General features: G+C 40.2%; 1 protein-coding gene across 12 annotated transcripts in view; it reads left to right on the forward strand.

Moving 5' to 3' along the window:
* ctnna2 (catenin (cadherin-associated protein), alpha 2) overlaps positions 1 to 14,374 on the forward strand; it is a 564,720-nt gene that overhangs the window by 200,952 nt on the left and 349,394 nt on the right. For 11 of the 12 annotated variants that reach the window (XM_066656026.1, XM_066655991.1, XM_066655999.1 and 8 more), the window contains 2 exons: positions 3,260 to 3,455; positions 13,283 to 13,449. The exons of the other annotated variant lie outside the window; for it this stretch is intronic. In XM_066656026.1, the coding sequence (XP_066512123.1) occupies positions 3,260 to 3,455; positions 13,283 to 13,449 (363 nt within the window). The remainder of the gene's footprint in view (positions 1 to 3,259; positions 3,456 to 13,282; positions 13,450 to 14,374) is intronic. 12 annotated transcript variants of the gene reach the window in all.

A 14,374-nucleotide genomic window follows, 5' to 3' on the forward strand; every position in this document is an offset into this window, starting at 1 on the left:
TGTCTGTGTTATGTTCCATCAGTGAGAGGACCTCAACTACCCCCCCCCCCAAAAAAAAAAAACAAAAACAAACAAAAAAAAAACACTACATTGTTTTTGGTTATTTTCCTTTTTAAACAACAAATGCTAAGACTTTATATATTAAAGTGTCCAAGCTACAATTCTTATAATCCTACTTCATGCCTCAGTCCACTCCTTGTGTATTAGTGTGGAATTAGTAACTGAAGCATCATACTCAGTAGACAGCTGAAAGACAAGAGAGAACACTCAACAAGTGATGCAGTTACACTTGCTGTACTCATTACAGTTTTAATTGAATGGCATTGCATGCATCCGATTATGGCATCAGATGATGGCTCCATAACTTTGAGAGTGGCGTGATTGCTCCCCTGAGTGTCAGTGTGTTGGATTTGTCACTTCTTGGCAAGCGTAAGACACAAACATAGATTCACTAATTTGTTTCCTGTGAGCTCTATATTGGTCAACGCACATTAGAATTTGCTCAGATATTTTGGTGAATCACAATAAGGAACTTTTAGGAGACCTCTGTACATTTAGAGTAATGTCTTTTTATGAATTGCAGCTCCTGCTGAGTTGTTTTAGTACTGGTTCCACACATAATATAATGCAGATAATAATGAGAATAAATTTTATCACTGGATTGACTTTAACAGTTCACATTATATCTGACATTTTAAACATTAAAGTAACAGCAAACTCATTTCTATGTAAATATACAGTGAAGTAAAGACATGCTGAGCAGAGAATATTGTTGCACACCCTCTGTGTGTGTTGTTTTCTGCTCTTGGTTTTCATAGCTGGTCCTCCCTATGGAAAGACTGGCTGTCCAAATGTTTTGCTTTTCCCTTTCCAACAAACCAGGCAGTGGATACCCACGCAGTATTGTAAATGCATGATCACAACGTGTATAATAAAACTTTAAGGTGAAAGCAACTGTTCAGAAATTCCTCCAGTAAAAGGACATTCTCCAGCTAAAAATGCCTTTGACAAAGGATTATAACTGCCCTGTCGCGCTGGTATGTGTGTGTGTGTGTGTGTTGCAGCAACTTTTTGTTGGCACTTTGCTGCAAACAATAGTAGTATGGGGGAGTTGTGGCTGAAAACGAAGCATTTATTATGGTCTGAGACGTTTGTGGCACACTGTTGAACATGTTACCTTTTAAAATATTTATAAAATACATAAATAGGTTGTTTTGTGACAGTTTGCTCTCTGTTTGAGCAAAATTCACAATGCTGTGAAATATTTCCTTGTTTTACCATGTTGAGACTCTCTTAACACCAACTAATGAGTAATGTCTTCCCAATGCCAGCTAACTTTCTACAGTCCGTGCACATTCTGGTAGTATTTCAGCTTGTACCATAACGAGCTGGTGGCTACAACTATGAAATGCACTCGTGGGACTTCCACCGGGGATCTGAGGTAGCTGCTTATGCATTTTGAAGCAATGTAACTGCCTCCTCTCAATGTCGGTGTCTAGATACATTAGTCCCACTAGTTTTTGAATAAATGTACCTCCAGAGATGGGAGCAATCTGAGGTGGCCTTTTCTGGTTATCTAAAGCAAGGGTGCAAGGCAGGTGGTCAGACATTCATTGTCTTTTTTTCAAACACAGAGGATATAGCCTGCAGAGTGTGGCCTACCAGTATTTTTCCAGTTTAGCTTTTGCCTACTCACCCAATGGGAAGCCATTTCTGTTTCATACCAGAATCTAAAAACTGTTTGAATTCCACCACAGCTTTTTTTTTCTTCCCCTAAAAGATACTTCTATCCCATGACTATTTAAATAAGTGGCTTGAATATGTGATAATGTTGAAGAAAAAATAATGGACTGTCTGTCTGTGTGAACTGGATACTGGAAAATAGTGGCATTCATTTGCATTGATTAAGCATTCTTTTGCCCAAGGAAGATTTGGCTGTAGTTGGTTTATAACTACACTGCTCTTACAAAATAAAATATTGATGCAAGATTTATTATCCTTATACAATGCGTATCATTAAACCTAGCATTAGTGGTATACGTTTCAATCACCCTGTGTTACTCTTAGGTAATTAAACATCTGATGCTCAGGCTTTTCGTCATTCTTCTGCTTGGGTCAGCGTTTTAACCATTCAATTTTTCCGCCTCATATTATGCTTCAGGGTGCGCTTTGCATTTTCACAGTTCACTTCAGTATTGCCAAGCAAACTGTGGAAGAGCAGCTTGTCTACAAGAGACAGGCCGTGAAATTTAAAAGAATATGTAATAGGATTGGCGCTGTCATTTATTATGTAATGCAAATGAGAGTGTGTCTTTGTACTGTTACGCTTGACGTTCTTTTACCAAAAATTCCCAATTCATAATTTTGTCAGGAGATAGGGTCGTATCAGGGTGTGTTTTTGAGCTGTGTTAATTACTGTATGTCAGTATGATATTATCGATGCTCTCATAAATTATATAATGATTTGCTTTTTTAATTTTTAGTAACTATCATTGGTACTTCTAGAATACCAAATAAATCTACAGATTTAGATCAATTACATCATGTCTAGATCAGTAACCAATGTATAGAATGTGTATAAACTTGTATCATCATCATCATATAAATGACTTTTTATCTTCTGTCTCATGCAGATTTTGCAATTAGAAAGTGCATATAAATAGTACATACAAGGGTTGGACAATGAAACTGAAACACCTGTCATTGTAGTGTGGGAGGTTTCATGGCTAAATTGGAGCAGTCTGGTGGCCAATCTTCATTAATTGCACATTGCACCAGTAAGACCATGTGCATCCAATGGTTCAAACATTGTATCCTGAATGCGGTGCCGTGTATCAGGACGACAATGCACCAATACACACAGCAAGACTGGTGAAAGACTGGTTTGATGAACATGAAAGTGAAGTTGAACATCTCCCATGGCCTGCACAGTCACCAGATCTAAATATTATTGAGCCACTTTGGGGTGTTTTGGAGGAGCGAGTCAGGAAACGTTTTCCTCCACCAGCATCACGTAGAGACCTGGCCACTATCCTGCAAGAAGAATGGCTTAAAATCCCTCTGACCACTGTGCAGGACTTGTATATGTCATTCCCAAGACGAATTGACGCTGTATTGGCCGCAAAAGGAGGCCCTACACCATACTAATAAATTATTGTGGTCTAAAACCAGGTGTTTTTCAGTTTCATTGTCCAACCCCTGTACGTTTTGTCCTTTGCATGATCCATTAATAACTTATTATTTCTTTGCTCCACCACAGGTGACAACTCTGGTCAACACCAGCAACAAAGGCCCTTCCAGTAAGAAGAAGGGCCGTTCCAAGAAGGCCCATGTCCTGGCCCTCTCTGTTGAACAAGCCACACAGAACTTTCTGGAAAAGGGTGAGCAGATCGCCAAGGACAGCCAGGATCTTAAGGAGGAGCTTATTGTCGCTGTGGAAGACGTTCGCAAGCAAGGTAAGCAGTTCTGATTCCGAAACTCCGGTCAAGATGAAAATTGCCCTGTGGTCCCCCCATGTGCTCTACATCTGCTTCATTCTATATTTAAGTTAGGAAAAAATGAAGGCTTCCCACCTGCTCTGATGATAATCAGAACCTACTGCAGTGGTTCAAAGCAACACATGAAAGTGCTGCTAGTTGGAGAAATGGCATTAGTTAACACTCCTCCTTCTTTTCACCCTCTTTTAAACTTGGAGGAAGTACTAGGCTGAGTCAAACATGAAAGGCTTCCAGCTGACTGGAGAATTTGCCTGCCTTTCTTTTAACTGGGAGGCAACACCTTGTTTTGCCACATGTTTCTGCAGTTTACTGTGTCACTATCGGGAGCAGTAAATGAATGAATGATTAAATAAATGATTTAATTATTTAAAGAAACACTAGGTAGTATTTTACCTTTATAATTACAGTTTCAAAATCCTTGTGATGTTTCACTGACCTGTAATATGGAGAATATAGTCTCTGTTGTTGCTACTCCGGGTTCAGCACTGCAGAAATTGCACTATGCATCTTTTTGGAGGAGGGTAGGAAGGTGAGCTTCTGTGAACTGGCAGATGTTTACAGTTCTTTTGTTTGTTCATCACCATCCTTTCATTTCAGAACCACGTAGTTCAGGAAATGTTCTGAATCTGAAACTTCAGTTCTGAAACTAATTTCAGGAGAACTCTATTCATATTGTGGTCGAAAACTCTGTAAATAGTAAGATCCTCTAGAATGGAGATCAAATGAATCAAATTGGCCTTACCGTTATATTCAAGGCTTTTCTCTATATTGTCTCTGTTTCTTGTAACAACTCCAGTCTCTGCGATCTCGCTTATTTTCTCTCAATCTATTTCTCTTTCTATGCTCTCTGTGCTTCCTGCTCATTTACTCTTACTTTCTGCTTGTACTTTCTGTCCTACTTTCACCCCCTCTCTTTCTCCATTGCTTTACACACTGTGTTCCTTTCATAGAGTGTTCTGAATTTGTTTGGCTAAATTACGTCTCCCAAAATGGCACACAGTTACTGTTGGGTTTTCACTGCACATCCGTCTTCTTTAAACTTAATTGACGCTGAATTATTCAGCTTTGGATTAGGGAGAGAAAGAGAGACTGCCTCTGAACATTACTAGCTGAACTAACTAGATTTGCACTGTGTACAAATGTATAATTTAGCCTTAACTGAATTACCTTTAGTTAAATATTTTAATTGATTGTGTGGATTAAGGTATTTTAATTTAACATAGTGACGTTGGGAATTAAATACCATTTCTCAGACACACTACTTACTGTAGGTACTGCATTACGCTGTGTGGCATATTTAGGTGTCCACATAATTTTGAGCATGTAGTGTTTTCTATAGTCTATACACGTTGTTCAGCCTTGTTACTTCTCAGAGTGCAGAGATATCACCCTGACTGTAAAACCTGCTTAATTTCTGGTTATTTCCCCACTTTTGTTTGTGTTCTGTCTTGTCTCTCTCTATTTTAACCATTCTCCGTTAGGCCAACCATCTTGTTTTCTTGTAATGGTCCTTGTACTGTCTTTGGCTCGAGGCTTGACCCCTCTTAATTCAAGTGTTAAATTGGTCTAATAATTAGTCCTAGTCAAGTTAAATAACCTTAAGTAGAATGTGCTCACTAGTCAGTGTTTAATCTGGCTGCAGTTGTACCCTGAGTGCATATCCCATGATGACCGATGGTGTAAGAAATGGCCTGGCAGCACAAGAGAACAGGATTTCCTTCAACAAAAGGGAGGGGAATGTATTGAAGAAACCAAATAAAGAATTGATCGATTTGTTTCAATATGTTTGTGTAGATGTTTTTGCATAATGAGAGTTTAATAAGAAAACAGCCAGCTATTTAATCTCTTTAATAGAGAGGTATTATTCACTCTATAGATCTGCCTCGCTCGCATGTCTGGTCTTTTAATTAGCCTCAGTGCCAGTGGGTTTCTCTCGTAACAGTGTTGCTTTTCTGTGGACTGAGCAATGATAGGGGAAATGCTTTAATTTTCATGTTGTTATTGTCTCGGTAGGGACACACACAAGCCAGCTCATGAAGTGCTGCACTAGCACTTTGCTCATCTCTTCTTTCACTTTCCTCTTCCTTTGGCAGTGTCTCAACTCATTAAAATCTTCCACTAGAGAAGTTTTAACACGTGCAGGTCCACACTGGCCGTATTAAAAGATCTCATTGTTCTGTGTGTTGACTTATTGCTCTCTGTGTGCTTTTATTACACTACAAAGATGTACCATGCTGATTTTTCTTGGTGAATGCACTGTGGTAGTTTGTGAGCAAATATGCACACACTTAAAGGGGATTTCACATTTCTAAGGAATTCTTTTTCAGAGGAACAGCAGCTGATGTACTTTTTGGTTTTTTTTAATCAGGTAGTTTGTGAGAAACAAAATATATGTATTTTTATGTGTTCCTGATAACTGGTCATAGTCAGTAAAACGGAGAGTCAATGTAATGTTAATATTTTTGTTGCAAGTGAACAACCCTGTAACTATTTTACTTACTAATTAGTGTGTTGCAGTGAGCAGAACACTATTGTTCTTCTAAAGCTTTACTCTCTTCTTCATCTTCTTCTTTGTGTGTTGTGATGACTAGCACACTATTATTCTTCTTAAGATATATTCCTTTTATCATCCTCTTTATTAGTTTGTTGCGGTCAGCAGAGTTCATTAAAACAATTCTTTTAAACTTTAGATGGTAGAGAAATCCAACCTTTCTAGCATCTGTAAATTGGAAATCATTTAAAGTAACACTAAAGCTTTCGAGTTATAAGTGTCTGTGTGTCACGATTAGCGGAGGGCGGACTGACGGAGGCAGACGCACACGCTAAAACACAACAAACTTTAATAAAGCGAACTAACAAACAGAGACAGACGGACTTGGGTCAAAACAAAACTAGTAACAGAGGAAACAGACAAGGAAACAAAACAAAACGAGAAATAACAGAAACAGACAGAATTGCAACAGTGACGGTGGGAAGGAAGCGGTGACAATAGTGAAAACGACAAGAAACGAATCAAAGACAGACAGACTCGGGAACCATGAAACTAATCAATGCAAATGACTGACAAACAGGAGTGACACAAGGGAACTTAAATAAATCTCACAGACAAGACACATCTGAAACAAATAATGAGGGTGACGGACAAGGAGGCGGAACAAAGGCGGAGACAAGGACAATAACAAACAGAGCCATGTGCAGAGAGAGCACATGGCGGGGAAAACAGACATGACAGGACGAGGGCGTGACACTGTGTATGAATCGTTATTAAAATTTTGCAGCTGCCTTAACAACCTCAAACAATTTGCAGGAATTGTGCCCTATAGTTAATTATACAATTATGTAATTGCAAACTGTAGAGCAGAACATGAGTAATAACTCCCGATATCTTTGCTTAAACTAAATGTGTGGTTCATTCATTCATTGTCTGTAACCAGTTATCCACTTCAGGGTCGCGGTGGGTCCGGAGCCTACCCGGAATCACTAGGCACAAGGCGGGAACACACCCTGGAGGGCAACACATACTCACACATTCGCTCACACCTAGGGACACATTTGAGTCACCAATCCACCTATCAAAGTGTGTTTTTGGACTGTGGGAGGAAAGCGGAGCACCCGGAGGTGATTAATGCTTGATGCATATTCAAATCTTTCCCAATATTCACTGCAGCAGCTTGTAAAGGTTTACTAGGCAATACATAAAATAAATACAGGCAATACAATAAACCGTTCAGTAGTCTCGACAATAACCTATAGAAGTGAGAACAGCAGGCAATAACTGCAGAACAATGAACAATATGACAGAGAAGACAATTGATGAAAAGACAAGCATCCACAATTAGAACAGGCATGCAGCTTTTCTCAACGCGTCGAGGTCAAGGTTTGGATACAGCAAGCTCACCCTAAACAACAATTGTTTACTTCTTATTAGCAGTGGAGAGAGAGAGAGAGAGAGAGAGAGAGAGAGAGAGAGAGAGAGAGAGATAGTTAGAGGGAGAGAGGAGAAAATAGAGCACTTGAATGAATTGAGAATAAAGGTATGGCATACCCAAGAGACTGGAAGCCTAATATAGCCCTACAGTCCTTTCTCTTCACTATGACCAGAAATGTTTAGTCAGTCCATGTGTTGTTTGCAGCTCAATCCTCTACAATTAGGGTAATTATACTTGAGAAGAGGAAGGAGCATGTGTTGCTGTATCTTTGTGTGTGTGTGTGTGTGTGTGTATGAAAGAGAGAGAGAGAGAGAGAGAGAGAGGAGATAGATGTGAGAATCAGCTATCGCTCCAGCAGAAAAGAGATGTTGAGTCAGAATGTAGTTGCCATCTCACCAACATGGTCTTACTGACCTACGGTGACACACACACACACACACACACACACACATGTACACACATGCCCATGTTTCATTATTTTAAAAAGCCTGGAGCCATTTTCATATTTCGGAATAAGTGTATATTGTTGGCCCTATTACCTGGAGATTGCAGGTTTGAATCCAACTAATGCCTCTAAGATTCCTAGAGCAAATTGGCCTCACTGTATGGGTGGGTAGGAGGGTCCCCTCTCTCTCCGTCGTTGATCATGGTGCTAATGAGTATGGGTGTCTGGCAGCGTATGTTACTGATTTGGACAGTTTGAGTTCTCCTCCTCTGAAACTCTTCAGCGGCAGTTTAAATGAAAACAAAGGACAGGATGCATATGTCAGGAGTGTCAGTGAAAAGTGTTTCTTACAATAAGACATTAATTAACAAATACTTGTGATGATGTTTTGAAAAAAACAAAGAAAATAATATTTTTCACCTGATCTCCAACTGTCAAAATTAATGCACACTTTTAAAGAGTCTAAAACCCAGGAACATTATACTGAGCTTACTTGTGTGGGCATATACAGTACCTATGCAAATTATATATATCTTATCTTCCAGCCTTAACTAAATGATTGTTACATCTTGCCCAAGTCCTTCCTTTGTTCATGGTGTGCAACATAATCAACCTGTGGCTAATCTTCCTGGATGTGGACAGAAGAGAAAAACTGAAGAAATGTTGCAATGCAGGATAGTCCGGATGGTGGATAAGCAGCCCCAATCAAGTTCCAAAGAAATTCAAACAGGCTCGGGGTGCATCAGTGTCAGTGCAAACTATTCATTGACATTCATTCATTATCTGTAAGCGCTTATCCAGTTCAGGGTCGCAGTGGGTCCAGAGCCTACCTGGAATCATTTGGCACAAGGTGGGAATACACCCTGGAGGGGCACCAGTCCTTCACAGTTCACACACAATTATATCTATGGACACTTTTGAGTTGCCAATCCACCTACTAACGTGTTTTTGGACTGTAAGAGGAAACCAGAGCACCCGGAGGAAACCCACGCGGACACAGGGAGAGAAAGCCAAAATTCTTCTGGGGAAACGCCTTGATGAGATGAGACCAAGATTTTTGTTAAAGCACATCATTCTACTGTTTACCGGAGAAATGAATGAGGCCTACAAAGTAAAGAATACAGCACCTACAGTCAAATATGGTGGAGAAATATGTTATGGTGTTTTGCTGCCTCTGGCACTGGGTGCTTTGACTGTCTGCAAGGCATCATGAAATCTGAAGATTTCCAAAGGATTTTGGGTCGCAATATAGGACCCAGTGTCAGAAAGCTGGGTTTGTGTCCTGGGTCAATAGTCTTTCAACAGGAAAATGATCCCAAATATACTTAAAAAAGCACCTAGACATGGATGGAAACAAAGCGCTGAAGAGTTCTGAAGTGGCCAACCATGATTCTGGATCTAAATCCCATTGAACACCTGTGGAGAGATCTTAAAACTGCTTTTGGGAGAAGACACCCTTGAAATATGAGAGACCTGGAGCAGTTTGCATAAGAAGAGTGTTCTAAAATTCGAGTTGAGAGGTGTAAGCAGCTTGTTGGTGGTTATAGGAAGCGATTGATTTCAGTAATATTTTTCCAAAGGGTGTGCAAACAAATATTAAGTTGAGGGTGCCAATAATTTTGGCCAGCCCATTTCTGGAGTTTTGTGTGTTATTTAAATTTTTCATTTTGTGTGTTTTTTCTATACACACAAAGGTAATAAACAGCTGTATAACAAAGCATGTAATTGCAGTAATTTTCTGGGAGAAATAATGCAGGGGTGCCAACACTTTTGGCTACGATTATATAACACTTTTTTGTAGTATCAAATTTAAATGTTACATTTCACTATATGTAGCTGGGGGTGTAGGCAATCTCAGGTAAGCCAGAAAATTGTTATTAATTAAGTTTTCCAGAATTCTATTTGCTTTCAGCTAAAGGCCATTAGGTATTGCTCTTTTACTGGGCAGATATCCTGCTTATGAATGGGATGACTCTTTAAGCCACTCACATGCTTTATCTGGGATCTATAATGACATTTATTCATTTTGCTTGTCACCACTTACCTCCTAAGCAAGTTAATGTTATTTCATTATGTCTATTTATTTATATAATAATAATGCCATTTATTTCTACAGTGCAAAGCATATCATTGTTGTCACAAGAAAACCACATACACTATATTGCCAAGTATTTGCTTGTCTGAGTGATGTCTCATACTTAATCCATAGGGTTCAATGTGTCGGCCCACTCTTTGCAGCTATAACAGCTTCAACAAAAAGTGTGTTTATGGGAATTTTTTACCATCTTCCAGAAGTACATTTGTGAGCTTAGGCACTGCTGTTGAACAAGAAGGCAAGGCTCGCAGTATCCGTTCTAATTCATCCTAATGGAGTTCTACCAGGTTAAAGTCAGGACTGTGTGCAGGCCAATCAAGTTCTTCTACACCAAACTTGCTCATCCATGTCTTTACGGACCTTGCTTTGTGCACTGGTGCACAGTCATGTTGGAACAGGAAGAGGCCATCAACAAAGTCCGGAGCATGAATTTGTTCAAAATCTCTTTGTATGCTGAAGCATTAAGAGTTCCTTTCACTGAGGGGCTGAGCACAGCTCATGAAAAACAGCCCCGCACCATAATGCCCCCTACACCAAACTTTACACTTGGCACAATGCAGTCCCGTACTCCTGGCAACCACCAAACCCAGACTGGTCTATCAGATTGCCAGATGAAGAAGCGTGATTTATCACGCCAGGGAACTTGTCTCCACTGCTCTAGAGTCCAGTGGGGGCATGCTTTACACCACTGCATTGAATTGAGAAGTTTTTTTCCCTTCTCCTGTAAAGTTGCGACACTATATTCTCTTTGTCTGTTCATATAGAAGATACTATCCCTAACTAATCAGAACCCTCTGTATCTCAACATAGCATAATCGATCAGACTTCTCCTTGGCCCTTATTGTCCAGACCCAGCTAACCTTGGGATTGGCTCCAGGCCTGCACAGCGGCAGGAAATCTGCTCAATCCAGATTCAATTAGGTGGAGCAGGGAGCACGGCTTTTATCGAGTGGGAGGTGTGTGTGTGTGTGTGTATGTGGTTTGTGTGTATATGTGACTGCTGAGTAAGCATCCTCTATGCACAGTCACCTTCCCTTTATCTTCCTTCAGTGTGAATATCATCTGTTGCTTTGACCATTAGCAGAACTACACAGTGACGGAGATGCAGTTCATAGTATATTATGACCAGCAAGTAATGGTGCAGACAGGTTCAGAATGTGTTTGTTTTAATAAAGCACAATGGCCTTCTGCGGCTGCCAGAATAAAAGATACTTTTTCAGAGATGACTTAAGAGCACAGTCCTAGCCATGAAGTGGGGAGAAAAAGGAGGGAAGATAATAGGCTTCTGTGGTGATGTGTAAAGAGAAAATGTCCAGAAGAATGCGAGAGCCTGAAGAATTCTGACATTTCATTGTGCCCAAGAAGTGCGGAGAGGAGTGGTTAAGAATAGCTGGCGTCTTGTCATTTTATTGCAGCGAGTGGAATAAGCCACGCTCACAAAGAAGAAGAGTCTACACACACACTTGCACAAAGAAAAAAAAAAAAAAAAAGAAAATAGCCAACCAAACAGATGTTAGTGCTGTTACATCTAAAAATTGGAACACACTGCCTCTACTGCTTTAAAACCAATACCAGCCTTTTTCCTTTAAATCCAGACTTCCTTAAAAGGAGTATTTGAGCTAAACACCTAAGCCAGTTAAATACATGCTCCCCATGGTAGGGATGGTTATAACAAATTGGCCCATACACAAAATAACACACACACTCTCTCTCAGGCACATGCACTAAGGTACGTGAGTAAAGCGCACTCCTCATCAGTGTCTCTTCCTCTTGTCTTTTGGTGTCCTTTCTCTGATTCAATTACCCATACTGATTTCCTGACCGGGCTTTTGGCTAATCACACTCAGTCAGCCAACCCTGGACAGCCCGCAACTGCACAGAGAGAAAAAGCTCCGTGAGCTGCAGAGGAGGCACCGTGTAGGATCTGTAGATTAACTTAATGCTTTTCATTAAAGAGCAGGAGACACAGGCATTATTACTGCTCCATTTCTAGAGGTGACTGATATAGAGATCCCTGGTAAAATGTATCCTACCTTTCAATTTCAACACGTAGAATCAGCAGCTACTGCCAGTGCAGACCACAGCATGTTGTGATTATTCAGCACTGGTAGATTTTTACTGTCAAATAACGATATGAATTTAGATTGTGAACTTTCAGCTAGTAACACATATTTTTGTAAATACTAAAATATATGTTTTATTATGATTAGATTTTATGAAACATTATTTCCCTTTGAAATCTTAAGAGGAATTCAAACATTTATTGATTCATTCATTCATTATCTGTAACCGCTTATCCAATTCAAGGTCGCGGGGGGTCCAGAGCCTACCTGGAGTCATTGGGCGCAAGGCGGGGAATACACCCTGGAGGGGGCGCCAGTCCTTCACAGGGCACCACACACACTCACACATTGGAGTCGCCAATCCACCTACCTGTTTTTTGGACTGTGGGAGGAAACCGGAGCACCTGGAGGAAACCCACGCGTACACGGGGAGAACACACCAACTCCTCACAGACAGTCACCCGGAGCGGGAATCTAACCCACAACCTCCAGGCCCCTGGAGCTGTGTGACTGCGACACTACCTGCTGCGCCACCGTGCCGCCCACATTTATTGATATTTATATTAAAACAAAAATCAGGAGTTTCCATTATGAATGAAATATACTCAGTCCCCAATGGGTAATTCCCAACCCACTCCTCAAAACCCTAAAACAAACAAACAAAAAGAAATGTATACATTGTATATATATATATATATATATATATATATATATATATATATATACACACAATGGGTGGCGGGGGGTAATTATTCATCCTTTCTTTGCCTGTTTTTGACTGTATGTTGAACCAAGGAAAGTTCTATACCAAGTGACAAATGGTGATATTCAGAAAATATTTCCTAATAAGGAAATGCGTTGATCAGAATTAACACTTTGAATGCCTCTAATGGCTCTAAAGAGTTTCAAAGCGTACAGAGGTTTTCATTCACAAAAGTCTCTCTGTGTTAATTGTGTGTCTGTGTGTGCATGGGTGTGTGGGAGGGTGTTGGCCTCTTAGTGTGTGCGTACTGTGTGTGCAGTGGGGAAATGTTTTATCTGCTCTACTAATGCACTTCATGTCAGGAGGACTAGTTTTACTTGTTTTGGTAAAATTGAAATTGTTTAATTGATCACTGTTATTAATATCAGCTGTAGTTGTTGATTATTATTTGTCATTACTGCATTCCTAATACAAATTTCTTCACAACTCTAGAAATGCACCTCTGCTTTGTCCCATCTTTTACAGCATGTGTTTGTATGCTCTCCTTCAGGTGAGACCATGCGTGTGGCCTCCTCAGAGTTTGCGGATGACCCCTGTTCCTCAGTGAAACGGGGCACGATGGTCCGTGCTGCTCGCGCCCTGCTGTCCGCTGTCACCCGCCTACTCATCCTCGCAGATATGGCTGATGTCATGAGGCTTCTGGCCCACCTCAAAATTGTAAGCCAGCTGTCTTTTCAAAAACAAACAAAATAGATTTTAATTAGCAGAGTATGTTAATGCCTAGGCTTATTTTTATCTTTTAAAAGTAAGTACTTTGTATTTAACCTGATGGTAGTACAGCTTTTCAGAAGTCCCTTTTAACATCAATTTACCAGAGTTCTCTTCTCTTATCTTCTCTTCTCTTCTATTCTCTTCTCTTCTTTTCTCATCTTCTCTAGTCTTCTCCTCTTCTTTTCTCTTCTCTTGTATTCTATTCTCTTCTCCTCTTTTCTTTTTATTTCTCGTCTCCTCTAGTCTTCTCCTTCTCTTTTCTTCTCTTCTCTTCTCTTCTTTTCTATTCTTTTCTCTTCTCTTCTCCTTCTCTTCTCTTCTGTTCTCTTCTCTTTCATCCTTCTTCCGTCCAGAAACAGATGCAGCACTTAATATTATGTTAACATCTTCCAGTAGGTCTCTTTGTACAAGTATTTGATCAAAATTTGCACACATCCCCCACTATTCACACAGGCTTCAAAGACACCCCTCTGCCCCTTTTGCTAGTTTTCTCTCCTCTCTCTCTCTCTCTCTCTGACTTTTCTTAATAAGTTTGAAGGGCACAGTAGATACGTAAAGCCCCTTTCCTGTCTTCCAAGGCACCATTTGAGGCTCTGCTTCTTTCTTTCTGAAGTTTCTCTTCGCCATCACTGTTCGTTCCCAAGCCAAGCTTTTCTGATCCAGCCCAAAATCCTTACCTGTGCATTAGCATATAAATGAAGCCACACGTGTCTGTTGGATGCGGGCCCCCACATGCAGTTTTGCAGCCAGCCTTAATAAATGAAAGCTTTAGATTTGTTTTCTTCTTGCTAGCATAGTTACATTAATCGTGACCTGGAGACTAATCTGTACAGTTTTATTGCAGACTATGTAAATAACCCCCCTTTTGGGG

Source organism: Hoplias malabaricus, chromosome 2 (genome assembly GCF_029633855.1).
Source record: "Hoplias malabaricus isolate fHopMal1 chromosome 2, fHopMal1.hap1, whole genome shotgun sequence".
NCBI classification, from domain to species: domain Eukaryota; kingdom Metazoa; phylum Chordata; class Actinopteri; order Characiformes; family Erythrinidae; genus Hoplias; species Hoplias malabaricus.